Source organism: Mauremys reevesii, linkage group 4 (genome assembly GCF_016161935.1).
Source record: "Mauremys reevesii isolate NIE-2019 linkage group 4, ASM1616193v1, whole genome shotgun sequence".
Taxonomy (NCBI): Eukaryota; Metazoa; Chordata; order Testudines; family Geoemydidae; genus Mauremys; species Mauremys reevesii.
This window is the reverse complement of record NC_052626.1, coordinates 29,731,714-29,754,036: the sequence shown is the minus strand read 5'-3', so window position 1 is coordinate 29,754,036 and position 22,323 is coordinate 29,731,714. Positions and strand designations below refer to the sequence as shown.

At 45.8% G+C, this 22,323-nt stretch overlaps 1 protein-coding gene across 6 annotated transcripts in view; it reads left to right on the top strand.

The window, feature by feature from the left end:
* Window positions 1-22,323, top strand: part of RIN3 (Ras and Rab interactor 3) — a 102,811-nt gene that overhangs the window by 29,342 nt on the left and 51,146 nt on the right. For 2 of the 6 annotated variants that reach the window (XM_039538650.1, XM_039538652.1), the window contains exons 2-3: window positions 2,964-3,153; window positions 9,490-9,604. In XM_039538650.1, the coding sequence (XP_039394584.1) occupies window positions 2,964-3,153; window positions 9,490-9,604 (305 nt within the window). Of the gene's footprint in view, window positions 1-2,584; window positions 2,706-2,963; window positions 3,154-7,158; window positions 7,238-9,489; window positions 9,605-12,134; window positions 12,223-22,323 lie in introns of those variants that run through there. The other 4 variants (XM_039538654.1, XM_039538653.1, XM_039538651.1 and 1 more) reach the window with 4 other exon arrangements.

The following is a 22,323-nucleotide window of genomic DNA, read 5'->3' as shown; positions in this document are numbered from 1 at the left end:
GTCTTTCACTTATCCCTATCTGTGCTGTTTGTCTTGTGTTTCTCTCTGCTTGGATAATGAAAATGGACTGATCAATATCAGGTTATCCTGCACTACCACAAGGCAGCAATGTTTAGGCTTTGTAACAGGTTGCTTTGACAAAACCTGAATTGGGGGACCAAGTGTGCTGCACTGACTTAGTGCCTTTGACAGGAGACATTCAACTAGTTCAGGTCTGAAATGTGACCTACTTTACGATGTGCCCTAGATACGAAGAGCTGTATTTTCCCTTTTTCTGAAGTAATACCAAACCAAGAGAAAAAAAGGAGCCGGGTTAATTTCAGCTCTCGGATCAAAAGGATGAAATTCATACTAAAAGAAACAGAAATGTCCTGGAACCATGTGATTGTTTTTAAACCCCCACCCCAAAAAAGTGATCTTTTAAAAATAAACATATACAGAGGGGTCAGTGGTGGGAATGCTGATAAAACCTAGTGCTTTTCACCAGTAGGTCTCAGTGATTTACAAAGGAGGTTAGTATCATTAGAGGTAGGGAAACTGAGGCACGGAGGTGCAGTGACTTACCCAAAAGCATCAGCAGGCCAGTGACAGAGCAAGGATTTGAAGCCATGTCTTCTGAGGCCCAGCCCAGGCTCTATCCTTTAGGCAGCACTGCCTATGAATACAGGCTTTGATCCAACAATGCACTTAAGCGTGTGTTTAACTTTAAGCACAGGGGTAGTCTCATTTACTTTGAAGTTGAGCATGTGTGTAAATTCTTTGCCGGATTGGGGCCAGGAGCCTGGATCAACCTTCGTTTCCGGGTGGTAATCTGACTGCAGTAAGATAATAGCAAATAGGAGTAACCTTTCTCTCTTCCTCCTCCTTCCAGCCCCCTATTTAGGATCAGAGCCTAAAAGAACACCTATCCCTCGTTCTCAACAATGCATCCACTTCACTATTCTCACGGTTTCTATCGGGCTAAAAATAAGCAGCCAGAAATAAAAGCTAATGAGAAGCAGCGATTGCACCCTCTTCCCAGCACTGCCCCTCACACCGCATTCCCCCCACTTCTCAGCAGTCTCAACAAAAGTGCACACAGTGGAGGTCGCTATTATAAACCTAACAGCTGCCACCTGAAGGGTGGCGAGGGCTGACACAGTTTCTGTCTTTACTTTCTCACTTGACAAATGCTCCCTTTCCAGTGGCTTCTGAGATCAAAGCAAGCGCTGCAAACATCTTGGGCCTGGCTCTTCCCGGCCGTGCACCTTGTGCAGTCTTTACACCAGTGCAAACTGGGTGTGAGATGACGCTATGGGTGTACTTGAGTGAAGAATTCTCATCGGGTAATCCATTACATTTCCTTTACCCAGGTGTAAATGACCATACGCAGTGCAAGTGGAGTTCGCTGCTCAGTGTGCACTACCCCCCCCCCCCTCGGTGGCTGATTCGTGAAGTGTGAGTCTGTTCTGCTCAAGCTGTAGCTACTCATAGGGGTGTATGTGTGTGTAGGGGGGGGGGTATTTATTTATTTTTAAAGCTCTGGAGTTTCCCAGTTACATCCCCAATGTTGGGTAAAAGTGTAGTTGTCACACACAGGCCCCTTGGCTTTCTAGTCACTGAGCTCCCTCTAGTGTTCACATGTACGCATTGCAGCCACTCACTTCAGCTCTCTGGTTTAGTAGCATGTGAGGGAGGAGTTCCGCTGGTGCTCTCTGGGTCCAGTCTTGCAGTCTCTGCTGATCTGAGCTGACCCACCCTGGATCCATGAGTAAGCTTTTTAGGATCGACCTCTTTTTCAGTTCACGCTTGGTGAGGAAGCTTTGTAAAGAAACGCACACCCTTACTCTGACGTAAATTAAACAGTGCACAAAAAACACTGAGGCCCAGCTCCTCAGCACACCACCCCCTTCTCTCAGGCCATTTGTTGCCATGGTGTTAACCAGAGGTGGGGAGCAGCCCCACCCCACACACCTCCACCCAGGCTACACTGTGGCTGTGGGATGTGCTCGCTGAACCCTGTCACCAGCATGTACAGGGGTGGGATTTCAAATGTCAAACTTTGCAAATACTGTCCCACCTGCTCCTGGCATCAGCAGAGAAAGGTAATTACAGAAGGGGGAAAATCTCAGTGTTACAGGGTCTCAATTTGTGCTTAGGTCAAGTATCTGTGAGGACCTTAGGTACAGAAACAAGGCTTTCCAGCTAAAATTAGATCTTTCTAACTCATTGTGTCTTACAGGTGATGTACTCCTTTAGCTGGGCTTGGGTTAGGTGCTAATCATTAAAGCTCCTGTATGATGCCAGAAATCCTGAGAAGAATAAAGAAGCAGGCTGACCCGGAGGCATTCTGGTGGCATGAGCTGTCAGGGTCCCTTGCTCTCTTTAAAAGTACAGTATAGTGAAGTGTATTTGGCATTCCTTAAAGGTGATTTGCTAGCTTGGGGCTCCTATTCTTCCAGTGTAGAGGACAAATACCTCGTTTTAAAGTCAAGGTCAGTCACTCAGATCCTTCAGCTGGTGAACTGGGCCCCTGGAGACTGAAATCTTGGATCCACAGAGGTACAGCATGGGGCAGTGCTAGCTTCCCCCCAGCTGCTGACAATCTGCCTCCACCCTGTTCTTTAGGTGCCAGCACTGGGAGGTTGGGAGCAGGGTAAGTCCAAATACCACCAGCCCCCAGAGCAGAATACCCACCAATGTCTAACCTGGCTGGAACCCCAGAGGTGAATTTATAGCTCAAGCTAATCTTATTTTGGGCAGGAACTGTCATTTCCTGTATGTTTGTGCCAGTACCTAGCACAATAGGGCTCTGACCTAGTTGACTTGTAGGCACACAACAGAACTGTTGTTTAATAATAATAATAATCTCTAGTCTGATGCCAGTCATGTAGTGGAGTGTGTGTGTGTGTATTTACATTTCTTCACAACAAAGTGTATTGTTCTTCACTTCTGCTTAACGGGATTTTTTTGTGCTGTTTCAGTCCTGTCACAGATCCTGGTGAAGAAGACAATGATGTGACACGGCCATCTCAGTCCATCACACTGCAAAACTGCCTTCCAGTGCCTGGCATCTGTGTCCTTGATAAACTCATCAAAACGTGCCCAGTCTGGCTTCAGCTGAGCATGAATCGGGACAGGGCTGGAGAGATACTCAGCAAAGAAACAGCAGGGGTAAGTCTACATTTGTCCAAAACAATTTCAGTTCAGACAACCATATTTCCTACTCCTCAGGGGAGATGGATAGCTGTGGTGTGTTTTGGTTTTTTTTCATGTGAAAGCAAACATATTTAGCAGGTTTTGGTGTTTGTTTCCTTTGTCCATGGTTGTTGGCTAATCTTATGTTCATGGGATAGACATTTCCATTCTCTCTAGAGTGGTGGTGTGTGTGAAAGAGAAGGCTTATACCTTTGATTTACTTAGCAGTTGGTCTCTGGGAACAGTTTTCCTATTTGTTTCATAGCTCTGCTTGTTGTGCTTTCAGATATCTCCATACACACTCTGTAGTCTGATGCAGTATTTTTCCAATATCTCTGACTTGTAGCTTCCTTAAAAAGTGAAATCTTAAAGGTGAACAACCATGCCCCTAGTTTGCTTCTTTGGGGTGTCAATTTTGCTTGTTGATTTTTGTACCTTAGGAAAACCAGCAAAATTAAGCCTTGTCCTCCTTGTAGGAGGACATGAGAACTAGTCGCAGGTCTTTCAGCCCTTCTTGACAAGATATGGGGTTTGGAGCTATAAGAAAAATCTTTTCTCCCAAGCCCGTCAGGTGTTTAAGATAGAGAAGGGTTGACAAAAACAACAAACAAAACGTGTAGTGTTCTTAAAAGTTTTGATACAGTTGCTCAGATTTCACGTCCTTGGTACTGTGATATCATTATAGTACCTCTCCGGTCATCCATAGAAGCTCCCAAAGTAGACAAGAACAGAATTTCTAATGTAAACAAAGCAAGATATAAAATGCTTTTTGTATTGTTTAGTCTGTGAGGGGAAAGCTCTCAGGAATTCTTCATATGTCATAAGGAATTGGGAGGTGATTAGGAGGAAGTAGGGTAGATAAGCCCAATTTTCCCCTCTACTAAAAAGTGGCCCCACTTCTCTTCATTCACTGGCTGGTGTTCTAAAGGAAGGTAACGATCCTGTGCAAACCAAAGAGACTAAAATAACTAAATGAAAACTGATCTGGAATGAGGCTAGGATTTGGGGTAGAGATGCTGCTGCAGGGAAACTTGAAGCACAGCCAAGCTGAAGGAGACATTTTAGGCTGAGTGTTATGGTTTCACTGTTCTTTGGCTTACCAATAAAGCCAAATCCCAGGAAGGGGTTAAGTGAGCACAGATGACACAGAGTGAGCCCGGGCCTGCCGCCTGTACTCATGTTGAGTTGTATATTGCCATCTGAGTAGTGTCACTGAGCTCAGTGTGACTCCTCAGTCTGAGTAAGCATAGCAGAATTGGGCTTATTGGAGAAAGAGTCTGTTCGGTCTGATCGTGTCATGGGCCTTGAAATGTTGCTGGGTCGTTGAGGGTTTTTTTACATTAAATCCTCATGCATGAGGAGGCCTGATCAAAGAAATGTGGGCCTGGTGTTTGTGATAAGGGAGGTGTTTACAGTAAAGGCTGTATCTGGGTTAGAGTAAAGCCTGTGCTAGGCTCAGCCCATCTCCCCAGATGAAGGGAGTAAGTCTCAGGCACACGCGGTAGAAACTAGATGACTCAGACCCAGGCCTGCTGAGATCTATATAAAGGGCAGCTTGAGTTGCAGGAAGCAGGCTAGGAAGTCTGGGAGCCAGTCGACTGGAGGAAAACTTCGGCAGAAGGGAGTAGCTGGGCCGCCCGTCTCCACCCCTCTCCCAGAGCCTCAGCGCATCCAGGAGCGTCCCTGGATAATGCTGCAGTGTGGCTCCGGTGGGGCCCCTGAGCTCCGCCCCGCTCAGAGCCGCGTGGTGAGGGGGCGGGGCTGCGAGCTCCAGGCTGAGCTCAGCTCCTTTCGCTCGGCCTGGAGCTCGCAGCCCCACCCCCTTACCATGTGGCTCTGAGCGGGATGGAGCTCTGGGGCCCCGCCAGAGCCACGCTGCCGCTGTCGAGGGAAGCTCCTGGATGCACTGAGGCTCCAGGAGAGGGGTGGAGATGGGGGTAAGGGGCCGGGGGTTGGCTAAGGGGCAGGGAGTCTCGGGACAGTCAGGGGACAGGGAGGGGCAGAGGTTGTGGGGCGGTCAGGGGACAGGGAAGGGAGGGGTTGGATCGTGGGCGTTCGGGGTCTGTCAGGACTCAGCGGGTGGGGTGGGGTGGATAGGGGACAGGGAGCAGGGTGGGGTCCCAAGGTGGTGGTTGGGGGTGGGGTCTCTGGGGGATGGTGAGGGGACAAGGAGCAGGATGGGTCGGGGATTCTGAGGGGGGCAGGAAGTGGGTGGGAGTCGGACAGGGGGCGGGGCTAGGCTGTTTAGGAGGCACAGCCTTCCGTACCCTAAAGCTCATTCAGCAGTTTGAGGCATGCAGAAGAGCCAAGCTGTTAACTTTTCCATTAGGGCTACCATCCCTTTCACTTCCCAAATGCCAAATTATAGTCTATATTTAATTTCAGTGCCATAGGGAGATTCATGTCAGGGGAGGGTAGTTTCATTTCAAATTAGCCACTGGGGGAGGGATCACATGAGAAGAGCAATATCCTTCGCAACCCTACCAAGGGAGACCCCCCCCCCCCTGCATTCCCTGAGGCTTCAAAGGGGTTAATTCAGTGGTTCTCAAACTTTTATACTGCTGACCCCTTTCACATAGCAAACCTCTGAGTGCGACAACCCCCCCCCTATAAATTAAAAACACTTTTTTATATATTTAACACTATCATAAATGCTGGAGACAAAGCAGGGCTTGAGGTGGAGGCTGACAGCTCGCAACCCCCAGTAATAACCTCGTGACCCCCTGAGGGGTCGTGACCCCCCGTTTGAGAACCCCTGGGTTAATTTAATTTTAGCACCCTGTGTCCATTCACATGCATGTGCTATTTTGAGCATTTGTTTTCACAACATAGGCTCATCCCAGATTCTGGAACACGCTCAAATGCTCAGTTCGTGGAGTATGTACATAAGCTATACTAAAGACAAACCCACAGTAACTGTCTCCAATTTGTGAGGGACCCCATGGAGCCAGTCTCTAGGAAACAGATAAATGCATGGAGGTTAAGTCCATTAATGGCTATTAGCCAGGATGGGTAAGGAATGGTGTCCCTAGCCTCTGTTTGTCAGAGGGTGGCGATGGATAGCAGGAGAGAGAGATCATTTGATCTTTACCTGTTAGGTTTACTCCCTCTGGGGCACTTGGCATTGGCCATTGTCGGTAGACAGGATACTGGGCTGGGTGGACTTTTGGTCTGACCCAGTATGGCCATTCTTATGTTCTAACCTAAATGAACCCAAAGTTATGGAGACAGATATGAGTCAAGGAAGCCAGCGGAGTATCAGAAACCTGAAAAAATCTCTGACTAGATGGGCTCAGGCGTTTGGTCACAAGCTGAGGTCGTTCAAAAGTTTTGGATTTTTTTTAAGCAGAATTTTTTTGTTTCTTTAAACAATCAAACACAGCAAGCAGCAAATATTTGGCCACACACTTCTGAAACCCCAAACCATATTCAGGTTTTGGCAGACTAATTTCAGCTTTTCAATTAAAAAAACCACAACAAATTTGAAGGAAAGCAGACGTTGTCCGTGATTTCTTTCTGCTTTTTAAAAAACCCTAGTTTTCGATCCAGAAAGTTTTGACAGAAAATATTTGTCCAACCCTTTTAATGAGCTTTAGTGCCTTTTAGCACTAGCTGATGCTGAGAACCAGTGATACCTTGTAAAGAAGTTTTCTCAAAACTGAGTTCGTGCCGAGATGCAGAAGGTTTATTTTTCCCAGGGCCGCCTGTGGGTGCGGAGCAAGTGGGGCAATTTGCGCCGGGCCCTGCAGGAGCCCCCACGAGAATATAGTATTGTATAGTATTGCAATTTTTTTTATGGAAGGGGCCCCTGAAATTGCTTTGCCCCAGGCCCCCTGAATCCTCTGGGCGGCCCTGGGGAGTAGAGAGACTCTCCTTAGCTCCCAGGCAGGGGGCCTGAAGAGTAAGACCTGCGGGAGTCCCTGGCCCTGAGGAAAGGACCTGGTCTGTATGATGAACCTGTGCTTCATGGTTTTAATTTAGAGAGAGAACATTGAACCCTGAAGAAAAGGTCTGGAAATCCTGATGCTGTTGGGCAGAGGTGGGTTTAGCGCACTAGCTGGTGAGTTCTCCCTCAGGCTCATGTAGCCTCCCTGGACAGAGCATTAGAAAATGGCAGTCTGGCTAAGAGCTTGCCTCCCCCTTTTCCGTCTTTAATCTCTTGCTAGCAATAGAAGCCATAGTGGGTGTTTACACCAGTTCCTGTGGAAATGAACAGACCACCTTGAGCTGAAGGAAAGGTGGGAATAGGCTGTGCGGATTGCAGAGTGCCCAGGCAAAGTTAGAAACCAGCGTCTCCTCTGCCGTTTGCTGGTTCTCGCAATGGCATCCAGCTGCCACAACTTTAACATTTTTAAAGCTCTCCAAGACATCCAGGGATGGGCAGTGTCTCTGAAGGACATTCAGGGGCAAATCCCGCTTCTGCTCCCCCAGCCCACCTTTTCCACAGGCATGATCCCTCCCCCTCTGCAATAGGTAGCCAGGAGAGGAACCTGCACAGAGGTGTGCCTCCCAGGGGAGAACAGCTGGCCAGCAGCAGAGGGGAGCATGTGCTGATGCTGTATCCTGCAGAAGGGGGTGCAGTGGACATACACTAGTTAAATGTCAGAAAACTGGGGCAACACATGCTCAGCCTGCTCCTGGAGCTCATTTTAGGATGGAGCAGCTCTCCAACATCCCAGAGGTACAATCTGGAAAGACTTATTTACATAATAGGCTCCAACCCTGCAAATCAGGAACAAGTTAGCTGCAAGCTTAGGAAGCCTGTGCAGCTAAGGACCTGTTTCTACAGACATGGCCCAAACTTGAGCTTTGGAACCATGGCAACAAGCCTTCCTGATTAGAAAAGAGAACAGACCAGTTTCCAGGTTTCACTTCTCGCTTTGTTAATCTGAATTTTAACCAAAATTGATCAAGTGTTAATCAATAACTCAGTGATCTCAGGGGTCAAACATACATTAATTCTCACAACAGCCCAGTGAAGCAGGTTAGAGTTATCAGCTGGGGGAGCTGAGGCACAAAGAGATTAAATGATTTACCTCCCTCCCCGTACATGGGAAGGTGCAGGATGCTCACAACTGTCTCTGACACCTGCCTGTCTGCCTAGCTAGCCATTTATATCCTGCTCACCACCATGGCGTGGGGTCGGGCTGCCCTTTCAGTGAGTCTGATCCAGTGTAAATATGAACTGCTGAAGGACTGACTTTCACATCAGAGAGCAGAAGACCTTACCAGATTCTCTGTTGTATTGAACTGAACGGAGAGCCACACAAGATAGGACTGAGGACACTCACTCCCCATCTTAGCAAAACTGCTTCAAGCTGTGGTCAGAGTGTTTGTTTGAATGTGACATGAGATGCTCCCAACCCTAGGACCTGAGGGTTTGTGAATTAGCAATGCTCCAAGCCCACCGTGCTCAGGACCTACACTCAGTTCCCCCTCTGGCAGCACACCGCATTGCCACTTGGCTTCTAGACAAGCTCCTCTTGGTTCCTCTTCTCGCAAAATCAAAGCTTTCCTGGTGTAGTTCCAGTGCACTGCAATTATTTAATTGTTTTTCAGAATCACACTTCTCCTCTATAATGTTAATACTGTGGTTCTAGAATTAGCTAAATCTTTGAAATCACTTTTATAAATACCATGACTCTCTCTTACCTAAAGCTGCTTTAAGGAAGAGGTGATGACAAAGAGTCTTTGCCCCTAGGATTTCAAGCTAGAAGTTAGATACATATTTGACATGGAAGTCTGATTAGAAACACTCTGAGGAAAGCACACAGTGCTTACAATGCACAGAGAAGGGACTGACTCAGCAAGAAAGCCCTTTCCCTTTTTGATTAAACTTGCTCCTGTGCTAGTCCAACACACCCACTGCTTTGAGCCACTCAGGACCAAAAGTTAGTCATTTGCTATAAGATCAACTTATGGCTATTTTAATCCTTTTTCCTGTAAAGGTCTAGGTGGCCCCTATTCTATACTCGTGTTAGAAACTTGGGGCAAATTCACCATCACTTAGGGCAGTTGCATCAGGGGTTGTCACTTGGCAAATTGTGTGAAGTTGTGCAGCTTTACCTTCAGGTTAAGTGGGATATCAGTGGTGCATTGGGATTCTCCTAGTCCCTACTGCAGGGCTGAATTTAACCAAGGGAAAATATCCCCTTAGTAGTAGTTATCTTTTTCATGAAAGGTTTGACATACTGGAGTGAAACTAGAATGAAATGTGTTAGATGTGAATTGAAAAAGACCTTTCTCTGGTTACTGGAAAGAGTCTCATTCTCAGATGCCTAACAAACTCCTACTACTTTTTCTCTGCTTTAGATATTCCTAGTTAAGAGAGATGGTAACATGAACAACATGGTACTCTTGGTCCACTTCCCAGCCCAGAATGCGGCTTCTGATGTGCAAGAGTACAACATTAAAGAAGAAAAATCATGTAAGTTTTCTCAAGCCTTTTATCTCTTGCTCTGACCATCAGGTGGGCTCTTCTTTTGACTGCGAAGTATGTACACAAATGTGCTTGCAATGAAGAAGATCCTGCCACAGCTGGAGCAACGGTAGATCTTGACTCCTCCAGGAAAATTTGTTCAGATTCATTGTGACCAATTGGCCCAATTCTCCACTGATCTGTACCTTGTGTCGTCATCTGTATCTGTGCACAGGGTAGTGTAAAGTGCTATCATGTTAGAAGGGTAGCATTTTATTCAGGCAAATGAGAATGGGAGCATTTACACAGGTGTGAGTAGTGATAGAATGCGTAAGGCAATGGAGAATCAATCTCAATCTATCCAATTAATTTAGTCTTTATTTCTGCTCTTGAATTAGCTGCCAACAGACTTTGATTTTTGCTAATTTATTCTTTATTCATTTCTTATTCAAACACTTTGTACAAATATTTTGACCTATTGGTTGTTTTGTTTTGACTGTGTCTTCAGCTCTTCAGTATTCACAGTATATGATTGGTCCCCAAAAGAGCATAGTGTTGTTTCTATTCCCTGATTGGATGACTGAACTTTTTATAAGCAAAAAAAGGGGAAACCAAAGAGACTCCAAAAGGCACATGTCCGGTGCAGACTTTTGTGAGAGCACAAAGTCACCAGAGCTTAATTTGTAACTTGGCTGAGCCCTGGCACCTCTTTTCATGGTGGGCCGCAGTCCGGGCACCTCTTCTGTCGGTGTGTGCAAGGTCATGCTATGCAGAGGATGCCAATTTGTAAAACAAAATGGCATCCTCTGTGCAGTGTGACCTCACACGTACGGTGCATGCAAGGTCATACTGTGTGAAGGAAGCCATTTTGTGTGCTCTGGCACTTCCCTCTTTACAAATTAAGCACTGAAATTCACATCAGTATTGCAAGACATTTTTTGCTTTCCAAAAGATGTTTGCAAATAATTTCTTTGATAAGCTATTCACAGAAGAAGGGTCCATGAAAGAATGTTCATATTTTTTTTATTAAAATGATGAACATTCACACCTTTGGTTCCACAGTGTAAGTCCTGTGGCCTCAAGCCTACATGAGAAGGGAGGTAACTAAGTGAGTGAGCTCTAGATGGCATCTACTGGAGAGCAAGGGGAGCTGACTCAGCGAGGCAGTACCTCATTTACATATTAACTATGGGTAGTTTGGGGACACTGGGGTATAATTTGACCAAGTTTTGTTCTTGGGGCCCATATTTTGGAGATTATCCTGTTGGGAACTCACCAGGCAAAGCCTGGACAATGACTGGGCATGGGGTCACCCTGATGAAAACTGACGTTTGTCAAGGTGGGGTAAGAGTCCCTGGACAGAGCCAGAGGGCAAGGAAAGAGAAATGGTGCATTGCTGGGAACCTCTCTCTGAGTGGTAGGGACTTGGATACGTTTTTAAGACCCTTGATCTCCTTGTATTTAAAAATCTGAGCTAAGAGATGTAGTGGCTTTATGTAAGCCAAGCTCACCAGAAGTTCCAGTTCTCTAGCCAATGGCAAGCAGAAGTGAGAGACCAGCAGCAGTTTTGATCACCTGAGCCTCAGGCAGAACAAAGCAGCAGTTGGACTCGCCACAGGCCACAGCTCCTAACAGGAGAGCAGCAGACTGAGTAGCAGCATGAGAGTAGTTACATGCAATATAGTGGGAGCAGAGGAATTCAGAGCAATAGTCTGTCAGCCTAGTGGGCTCTGGCAAGGCCCCCCCAGTCCTAGCTGCTGAAATCAATATAGCAGGAGAGGTGGCAGAGCCCCAGAGCAATCTACAAAACAGGGAGCCTGATTTTCCTGGACTCTTGGAACCACAAACTGTGAGTGAGGAAGTTGGGGACCTATGAACTGAGAGTGGGAGGCTGGGAGGTAGAACAAACTGCATCAACCAGTCAGGGTCCAAGTGCCTGGGACTGGGACTTATGCCCCCTGAGGTAAATGGTGGTGGTAAATTGTAAATATTTGTCCCCATTCAACCTGGCCTTTCCCTCCCCCACATACAGTTCGTTTGTTTAAACCTCTGTGCTCATGCCATGAGTACAGATTTGCCTAGCAAATGTGCCCAGAGTGGTTATAGGTTCCCAGGTTACAGGAGGGGGTGGGCAGTGCTGGATTTACTATGGCGCCAGGCCCATGCTCCAAAGGGGCCCCGGCCCGGCCTGCTCTTCTCTGCCCCCTGCCCACCGCTCTCTCCTGCGGGGGCAGTGGGCCGAAGCTTGGTCCTGCCAGCTCCTGCTGCAGCAGGGCAGGCTCCACTGGCAGCCAAGCTCCCCGCTCCCCTGCCTCTTCCCAGGAGCGTGCCGCGTTCCTGCCCCTCCCCCTCCCAGCAATTCCCCTGCTGCCGAACAGCTGTTCGCCCATGCGAGGGAGGGGGAGGAGACAGAGAAGAGACGGGGGCGAGGCCTTGGGGAAGGAGGTGGAATCAGGGCATACCGCCTCTAGCCCCCTGCCATGAGCACCCCCATAACCCCAGCCCTCTGCCCTGACTCCTGCACCCCGCCCACATCCCCACCCCCATCCTGAGCACCAAATGGGAGCTCCTGAACCCCTTCCTCACATTCCGACCTGCACCCTCGCACCAAATGGGAGCTGCCCCAGGTAAGAGCGCCACACCCCAACCCTGAGCCCCCTCCCTAGCATCTGGCCAGACCCTGCACCCCAACCCCGAGCCTGCTCCTACACCCTAACTCCCTCCCAGACCTTGCACCCCCACCCTCAGCTCAGTGCAGAGAGAGACAAAGAGAATGGGCTAGAACCAGGGAGAAGGTAGGTACCCACTTTATGTTTACCCCCTCCCCAGCCCTGCTGCGCTTGCAGTTAACCCCCAGCCCCTCCCTTGCTCAAGGGACCAACCCAAGCTCCTGCCCCGCTGAGCTTTTGCCCCCAGCCCCTGCCTTGCTCCAGTCAGCAGGGACTAATCCTCCCCCCATGCCCCACTGTGCTCATCTTACCCCTGGCCCCTGCCTCGCTCCAGCTGGGGACCAATCCTTCCCCCACACCATACCCCGCTGTCAGGGTGGATAAAAATCAATGACTTTTAAAAAAAATAAATAAAAATCCAATTTTTATTTAAATTGGATTTTTGAGGGAAAAACCTGTCTAAAGATAGTTTTAATTAAGCTACATTATATCTCATCATGGAATAGGGATTATAAATTCTAATTCTATAGTATCAGACAATATATTAATGTAATGTTTAAGAAAAGTTTTGTAAATGAGTTCCAATAGTTTATGGTTTAGGGACCCAATCTTACGGGGCTGCAGGGGCTTCTGTATAGATTACTTAGGTTAATCTTTCTATCTACCCCATGGGACTCAGTGCTTAGTCTAGAAGATACCATCAGAGATGCTTAGTTTTGCAGTTCTCAAACTGTGGATTTGTCTCCAGAGGTAACATGCTTGTTAACAGCAAAAATGTTTTTAAATAAATAAATAATATATAGAGGTAAGAAATAACAGACCTCAACCCTATTGTCCCTCTGCAAATTTGTGTACACAGAGTCAATCCCTTATCTCTCTCTAAAAGTGCAAAGTTTAAAAAAGTTCAATGAATAGAAGATTGTTGGGGGCGGAATAGATCTGGACAAGGAGAAGAACTCTGGAGATAAATGTGAGAAGCGAGGGACATATGCATTTTTGTTAAAATATTATGTTTGCTGTTGAAGAAAAAAATCCAGAATACTTAACGTTATTTTTAGTAAAATAAAACAATTTAAATGTCTGTCTGGTGATGCTCTCCTCCTAATACAGCCTGGCAAGAAAATCCTCCAAATATTAATGATTAAAGTTTTCAAAATAAATCACTGTTTAAAAATGTATAGTGTGAACTTTCTAAAAAATGAAACCTACATCTATCTGAGTTGTGAAGAATATGTATTAAGGTTATAACAACCAACAAGAATGCACTTTTATGTAGAAATCCATGATTAAATCAAGTCTTCCTGACTAGTGATTTAAATCAAATCCACCCTGCCTGCTGTGCTCTTGCTCCTGGCCCCTTCATTCCCCCAGGGGGCCCACAAATATGTTTGGTCCAGGCCCACAAAAAATTAATCCGGCCGTGGGAGTGGGGAGGTCTGTAAAATAAATATCTGGCCCTTGTTGCTGCTGACACCATTGGCAGAGGGGTTAAAACAGTATACCCAGCCCTGTTACATAGCCAGCCAGAACAAGGATTACGTTTTACTCTTGGATTCATCCTGAAATGCTTGATATTAATTTATGATAACCAGCATCACAAGCTGTTTCTTTTCCCTCACAGTTACTGGGTTTATTTTTGTCTCATATATTTGTTTGACTGTCTGGATTATCAAACAGCGAGGGCACAGGAATATTCCTAGATTAATGGAATAATAGAATTTAAGGCCAGAAGGAACCTTTAGATTATCTAGTCTGATTTCCTGTATATCACAGGCCAGAGAATTTCATTGTTAGTCCTGTATTGAACCCAGTAACTTGGTTTTGACAATGTCTATCTTCCCGAAAGGCATCCAGTCTTGAATATGTGTGTGCATAATGGTATGTCATGGCACAGAGTGTGTGAAATCACCTTGAACAATTTAAGAATTATTAAACTATCTATAACATCTATGCATTATTCATAAAGAAAATAATACGGGAACTTTAAGGAATAACTGCATGATCTGAAGAGAAAAGATCTGTTCTTTATTGTAAATTAACCTATCATTTAGATTTTGCTTGGAGAGCTATTGTTTTTTTGATACTACCAGTTATTCTTTGAAGCTGTTAGCAAGTTCCTTTCTTGAACACTGGCATTATCACAACATCAGATCCAGATGCTGCACTTGTTCAGCTTGTATCTGCACTATAAAATCTCTGGCTCCTGTGAATAAAGGTAAAATTAAATACTCTTATCAAAAATCACTATATAATGCCTTAGCTATTTTTTTAATTTGCTATCTTAATGAACTATCAATAGAACCATGGGCCCTATTCTCAGCTGGCATAATTCACTGTCACTCCATTGGTTATATTGATTTACTCCAGCTGAGGATCTGGCCCCAAGAACGCTAAGAAAATGAAGGATTTAGTGTAGCATTTCTCCAAATTATTACTTCCCAGTTTATAATTCATGTATAACACATGTATAGTCTGGGGCGCAAACAGAAATGAGCTTCCTGTCATTTACCGCAAAAAATTAAATGCACACCATATTTATAGAAGTGGCACAATTCATGGAGCAGTAGAATTAAAACTTAGTTCCCATTCAGGAATATGAGAAATGGCACCACATAGTCATGCAGAAGTCAGATTCCTATCATGGTTCTTCATATTATTTTTAGCCTTGAGTCAGTGATGTGTCCTAGATACCTTGTCAGTTCTTGTACTAAGCAAGCTTGACAGCAGCAGACTAGAGCAAGCTCTAAGGGTCATGCTTTTGGGTGGTTCTTCATTTAGGGTAAGTTGCCCACCTTGTTGAATCTAGAGGAATACAAATGAATTCTTATTAATAAAGCTAAAGGATTGTATCCTTTGTATGATGCTACATGAGAAGACAGGAGAATTGGAAAAACCTAATACATCTGCTCTGATTTATGTCTTTTTGGACAACAGTATCTCCTTCTTGGAGGTTTTATTCTTTGAAAGATATTTATTTTAGCAAAGAATTTCATGTTGTCAGAAGACTTTAAGTGGATTAAATACAGTTGCTGGGGTTTTGTGATTAGTATTGTGATAATTCATATTCTCTTTTACTTTTCTAAAGTGCATTTCTTTTTTCCTTGGAACCCTGTAAGTAGTGTAAGCGTCAGGGTTGGGACATTTGCTGACGTCGGTGCTGAATGATCACAGACAAAAGAAATTGCCTAGCTTGGGAATGTGCACTGAAGATGCAGAGTACTCTTATTATTATAATATACCACTGAACCCTGGCACAATCTGCCAGATCTATAGTTAGAGCTGCCATACAAGGAACTGCCGAACCTGGACAGGAGTGTCATGCTGTCTGGAGTGGATCACAACTGTGAGTGCCAGCCTCAGGGCAGACTGCCAATAAACAGGGCAGACACCCCAAACTGGTGGTATGTTCTGTGATTAGATTTCACCACCCCAGTAACAAGTGTGAACTCCTGAAGCACTACAACAGTCTTACCATGGAGTCACAAACAGTCCCTTGGGGCATTCCAGTCTGTCTTGGCACCCAGGCAAGCTGGACTTAGTGATAGTTGGTTGCCATAAACCAAAGATCACAAAAGATTCAGGTTACTGACAGTCCCAAGACCCCAGTCACTTACCCCACATCAGTTTGCATTTCAGATCTCCTACCAAAGACAATGCTTGTAGCCAATCCTATAGTAAGCTAACTAAGGCTTTATTAACTAGGAAAAGGAAATGAGAGAGTTATTTACAGGTTAAAGCAGACCATATATATACTTTTAAAAGATGACAGCATTGTAGTAATCTGTCAGTTCTGAATGTCTTTTAGGGCTAAGCCAGGTTGACCCTGGGGATCTCTTCTTCAGTTTCTTAGCTCCAGCCCTATGAGCGTCCAAACAGCAAAAAGAGAGGAAAATTTTCTTGTGCCCCTGTTTTAGTCCCTTGTTCCAGCATTCAAGCTGATGGATGGACTTTCTTGCAAGTAGCACCTTCATGGGTGTGAGAGGGCCACTAACCAAGTCTTTGTATTGTGATGTTCCACAATGGCCTGTTTAGTTTTTGATAGTCCTCCTTGATGGGCAGTGGACCATTCCTCTTGTCTGGGCTCACAGGTTCAGAGAAGGCATTTTTACAATTATAAAGCAATACTTACAAATCCCCTTATAGCATGGGATACAGACATTACAAGTGAAATTAATGCATGCAGCAACTTACAAACATTCCATAGAGTCTAAACACTAAACGCATTCTTCTAACACCTATCTTGACCAATATGAATGTACAGGTGAGCTGGTCTAGTTTTCAGCTATGAATTTGTCATTGCTAAGTTGACACCTACAGCTTTGGCAAGAACTGGCACCTGGTCTGCCAGCATCACAGGGGGTTTCCAAGGACATCACTCATCCTTTGACTTTGAAAAGTCCCTTTCTAGTTCCTCTGAGCATTCTAAATTGAGGCCTTGTTGAGCCACCCACTCCCCTCCGCCCCCCGCACATCACAAACCCGAGTTAATCATGGTGACTCCTAGCTGCTCTTTGGATCTACAGTCATAATGAAATAAAGGAATGTGATATTTGGATAATTGTGTACCAACACCACTCCCAGGATATTGCCACTCCTCAGTCTTGTGTAGAATTAGAGTTTCATAGCATATTCTTGAATGCCATCTATGACCCTTTATCTATTAACATCTATAAATCTTCTCTATGATTATAAAAGTGAGAGAGGGAGATGTCTTTTACTGAGCACTCCTCGAGCACCATATGTTACGTTTCCTGCTTAATACTGAGAAATTATGTGAATTATTCAATATTTTCATTCCTAAAATCCAGTTTCATAAAATGTCTGATTCAAGCTTAGTTTCTTTCTGTAGTTCTGCAAATACATGTGAATTTTTAATGTGTACCATATAACAATTGTGTTTCCCCTTCCTCTTGACAAAAGAGAGGATGTGAGTCCTTTCCAAATGCACAGAGCACAGGGTGAATAAGAGAAGTAACTCACCTCACCTACAGAATAAGGAAGAACAGATCATTTCTGATAAAGCCATTAGAGAATTAACCTGGCAAATAAATCAGTGCTGAGGGAATTTTAGAGTATGAGACATCTAAATATGGCAAGTTCAAGTACTATGAGCATCAGGGCTTCAGCATGGGTATTGGTTTATTAGCCTGGGTTCCTAGGCCTCATTCTGCCACCCTGACTCATGTAATTAGTCCCTTTGACGTCTGGACTGTTCATAGGACTGAGGGTTGCAGGTTTGGCCATGAGTTTTTGAGACTGACTTTAAATAGGTGCTGTTGATTTTTTTTTTTTTTTTTTTTAAGGCTTTAACTGAGTTGGCCCTGGATGTATTGTCTTCAAAGGTATCTGCACTCTGGCACCATCCGCTCTAGGGACCCCACCCTCGGGTGTTTAGAATGACAGGTGCTGGAGCTTTTGTGGCGGTGTCCCCTAGGCTGTGAAAATCACTCTCCCTTTGAAATCTAGATCACCAGCTTCTGCCTCACACATGAAATCTTTCTCTTCCTAAGGTGTTTTCTTTAGCACCTTCTCCTCCACTCAGACAGATTCACCTAAATCTCCCATTATTTTTATTTGAATCCTCCCTCGTTGTGTTTTTCTTTATTTTTGAGACTGGTCTTTTATTTATTGCTATAATGTGTATTTCATGTTGCTCTGATGAGGATGTTCTCTAATGTGTCCCAAGTAGCTTGAGGAGGACAGTGCTTTACAAACAATATTGGGCCCTCTCACTCCCTACTGCAATAACCCCCTTCGGAAAGGGGGTACAGGGTAGGGAATCTCCACTAGTTGTTTTAATTTTCTTGATGGAGGTTTGTCCCCTGTCATTCTGTTGGGAGGCAGGGTTTGCCCCTCTCTGGAACAGACCACAGGGCGAACCCACAAATCCTGTGATCACCCGGAGACAAAGATCTTTCCCACAGAGTCCCTGTACCTCTGATCAGGTTCTGTACCCCAGGTATTTCCTCTCCTGCCCCCAACTTTGCTCACTGGCAGAGCTCTAGCAGCTGATGACTGATCCAGGATGCCCCCTTTAAAAGCGAATCCCCAGAGAAGTAGGGCCCACTGGAAAGATAACCCAGCCTAAAATGTGTATTCAGCTCATAAAATCACGCTGAAGAACTCCAAACACATAATGCAGATGGCCCATTGGATGTGGTCTGAACAAGAACTGTGGGCTTGATTGTGTAATACTTACTCACCTAAGCAACCCGCTGGAAGTCACACTAATGAATAAAACCCAACCACCCTCCTTCCAAAGTACATGTAACGTGGTGGTTGTGCTGTTGTAAAGAGGATGGTGATCAGTTGTTCTGTATGTCCCCTGAGAGTAGGAAAAGAAGTAATGGGCTTAATCTACAGGAAGGGAGATTTAGGTCAAATATTAGGAAAAATTTTGCAGCTATAAGCTATCGACATCAGTGAGTTTACTCTAAAGGTATATTTGGCCCACTAACTTACTGTGTGTAAGACTTACTTCAGCAGTCGGGGCTTTTTTTTTTTTAATTACTGCTCTAGTAAGAAAAATTCTGAGGTTTAAGCCAAAATAATGCCTGATGTAACTCCATTGACTTCAGTGAGATTACACCTGGGTTGAATTTGAGCATAATTGAAATTCTTAAACAAATTTAACAAAAGCAAACAACTTTGATATTATAAACGGAAATAAGATGTCCCAGATTATCCAAACATGGTATTATTTGTAAAGAGAGACAGTGCTGTAGGTACCATGCACCATAACCTTGGCTTATAGAATGCTGTGTATATCTATATAGTAGGTTATGCTAGTACCTTGGCTTATAAACAGCAATTGTACTTCGGTGCACACAAAACAGTTCTGCAGCAAAGCCGAAAAGAATACACCTTGATAGGAAAGGTGCTGAAAATTACTGCCCTCAGAAGACATTTAGGAGCAATCACTGAATATTCTCCCAAAACTTGCAGAGATAATAGCAGAGATGTTGACAAAGGAATCCAGTATCAAAGCACAGGTCCTGGTTGGACCAATCAGAGTTTTGTATCCAGCACTGATCACCTTATTTGGCCTCTCATAGAGATAGGCCCAATTCATGAAGTTAAGAGCTAGATCCAGATTCCAACTTCTCCAGAAGTGGAGGAGGAAGGATGGGATTTCAGAGATCAAACTTTGGACCACTCCATTATGGACCCATCTCTAGTTTACGTTCATGTCAGGACCACCCAGAGGATTCAGGGGGCCTGGGGCAAAGCGGGGGAGCTGCGGAGCTTGTACTCACCCGGCAGCGGTCTGGGTCTTCGGTAGCATTTCGGCAGTGGGGGGCCCTTCAGTCGTGCCACGTCTTCGGCAGCACTGAAGGGCCCCCCGCCGCCAAAATGCCACCAAAGACCTGAACCGCCGCTGGGCCAGGGCTCACGGGGCCCCTGCGGGGCCCGGGGCAAATTGCCCCACTTGCCCTCCCCTCTGGGCGGCCCTGGCTCATGTATATGTTCCTACAAGCAGATGGGTATTACTACTAGAAGCAGCTGTGAAAGCAAGCAGCACTGATGAGTCAAAACACCAATTCATGTAGCCGAAGGAGCTCTGCAATAAGGAAGTTCAGAAGGGTGGGGATCAGTTAGGCAAAAGGAAGAGACAAAGAACAGTGGAGCAGGGAAGCTGGTCCAATAGCTGAGCTTCTGCAACTGATTTCCTTAGCTGCGCTATTTCAAGCGGATATGCTTTCTAATGCATCACAGCCAGCTAACTTAAACCAACTGCCAAGTTGTTTCAGCTATTTCCTGACTCCTCCTTTCCAAGCACCAATGAAAAGAAAACACTGTGATTATGGACTGCTGTCATTTGAACTGAGTGATATGAGGAAAGTTTAAGATGAACTAATGGTGGCTTTGCGTGTACTGTGAGGTGCTTTGTAGCAATGGCTCTCAACCTTTCCGGACCACTGTACCCCTTTCAGGAGTCTTTGTCTTGCACACCCCCAAGTTACACCTCACTTAAAACCCACTTGCTCACAAAATCAGACATAACAGTACAGAAGTGTCACGCTACACTGTTACTGAAAATTGCTGACTTTCTCATTTTTGCATTATACTTATAAAATACGTCAACTGGAATATAAATATTGTACTTCCATTTCAGTGTATAGTATATAGAGCAGTATAAACAAGTCATTGTCTGTATGAAATTTTAGTTTGTACCGACTTCACTAGTGCTTTTTGTGTAGTGTGTTGTAAAAATAAGCAAATATTTAGATGAGTTGTTGTCCCCCCTGGAAGACCTGTGTATGCCCCCAGGGTACACACAGCCTGGTTGAGAACCATTGCTCTGTAGTGTGTAAGTAACATTGGCCAACAGCTTATAGTTTTAAAAAAAGTCTGCATATTTTACACATAGACATGCAATAGGTTGGGATAGACACATCTGAGCGGGACGGGGGGGCTCTGTATATTGCCTGTAAGCTCAGATATAAGTAAAAATGACAGCTGTGATCATAGCCCCTAATCAGTGAGAGGTGAAGGCTGTGTGCAGTCACATCCCATCCACATGGATATGGGGCTCAACTGCCTCAGAGGCCGAGTCTCCATTTCCCCCAGCCTTGCACAGGGTGTGCCAGGGTTCATAATGGGCACTGAGCAGGGCAGGGGAAGAGAGAGCAGTCTGAATATGAATTAAAATAAATAATACCTACATTGCTGTTAGATGTTCTGCATTGGCTCAAATTTCCACAAGCCACTTCTAGTGGAATTGTTTGCTGTGCTTTGCTTGCACCAGTAGAAAAACTAAATATCACCATGGTAATCAATGGCAGATCCCTGTGATTTACTTTATTTACATTTTTTTCTAGTGCATATAGTGTTAAGGTTGCCAGGCATCCGGTTTTTGACTGGAACGCCTGGTTGAAAAGAGCCCCTGGAGGATCCGGTTGGCACGGCCGACCAGGCCGTTAAAAGTCTGGTCAGCAGCGCAGCAGGGACCTGGGGCTAAGGCAGGCTCCCCGTCTGCCCTGGGTCTGCGCAGCTCCCAGAAGCAGCCACCAGGTCCCTGCAGCTCCTAGGCGCATGGGCGGCTAGGGAGGCTCTGCGTGCTGCCCTGACCCCAAGGGCCGGCTCCACAGCTCCCACTGGCCGGGAACCACGACTGATGGGAGCTGTGGGGGCAATGCCTGCAGGCATGAGGTCCGTGCGCAAAGCCTCCCTGGCCGCCCATGCACCTAGGGGCTGCAGGGACCTGTGACCACTTCCTGGGAGCCGTGGTAAGGGCTGCTGGGAGCCCGCATCCCAAACCCTCTCCTGCAGCCCGACCCTCTGCCCCAGCCCAAAGTTCCCTCCCACACCCAAACTCCCGCCTGGAGTCTGCACCCTGCAACCCCCATCCCAACCCCCTCTCCCAGCTCCAACCCCCCTTCTGCATGCCAAACCCCTCATCTCTGGCCCCACCACAGAGCCTGCATCCCCAGCCAGAGTCCTCACACACACACACACCTGCACCCCACCCGATGAAAGTGAGTTAGGGTGGGGGAGAGCAAGTGATGGAGGAAGGGGGATGGAGTGAGCAGGGACGGCGCCTCAGAGAGGAGATGGGTCGGGGTGGGGCCTCAGGGAAGGGGCAGGGCAGGGGTGTTTGATTTTGTGTGATTAGAAAGTTGGCAACCCTAAGGGTTATTCTGGCATCTATAGCAGCCCTGGAGACTGACCTCCTCACACTCTGAAAAAGATAGGCCCCTGGTAAGAGTGAAGGAATACTTCTGTCTCCATGACCCATTCACTCCTTAGGGCTTGTCCACATAGTGTATTAGTCTGCACCAGAGGAGTGTAAATTCTAGTGTGCTCAAGCGTGTTGCACATTAACTGGCCCGTGTGGGCCCTGCAGGCACGCACTAAAAGGTCCCTAGAGTGCATTATTGTAATTCTGTTTCACACAGTACTCATTTAATCACTTAGTGGCCACTTGAGCTGATGATCTTTCTAATGTGAATATTTGTCTAGCAGGATTACCAGCTCTTGCAATTTTATCATGAGTCTTGTGATGTCTTTTTCTTAAAGCACCAGCTGATGGAATCAATAAATTACATGAAATCTTAG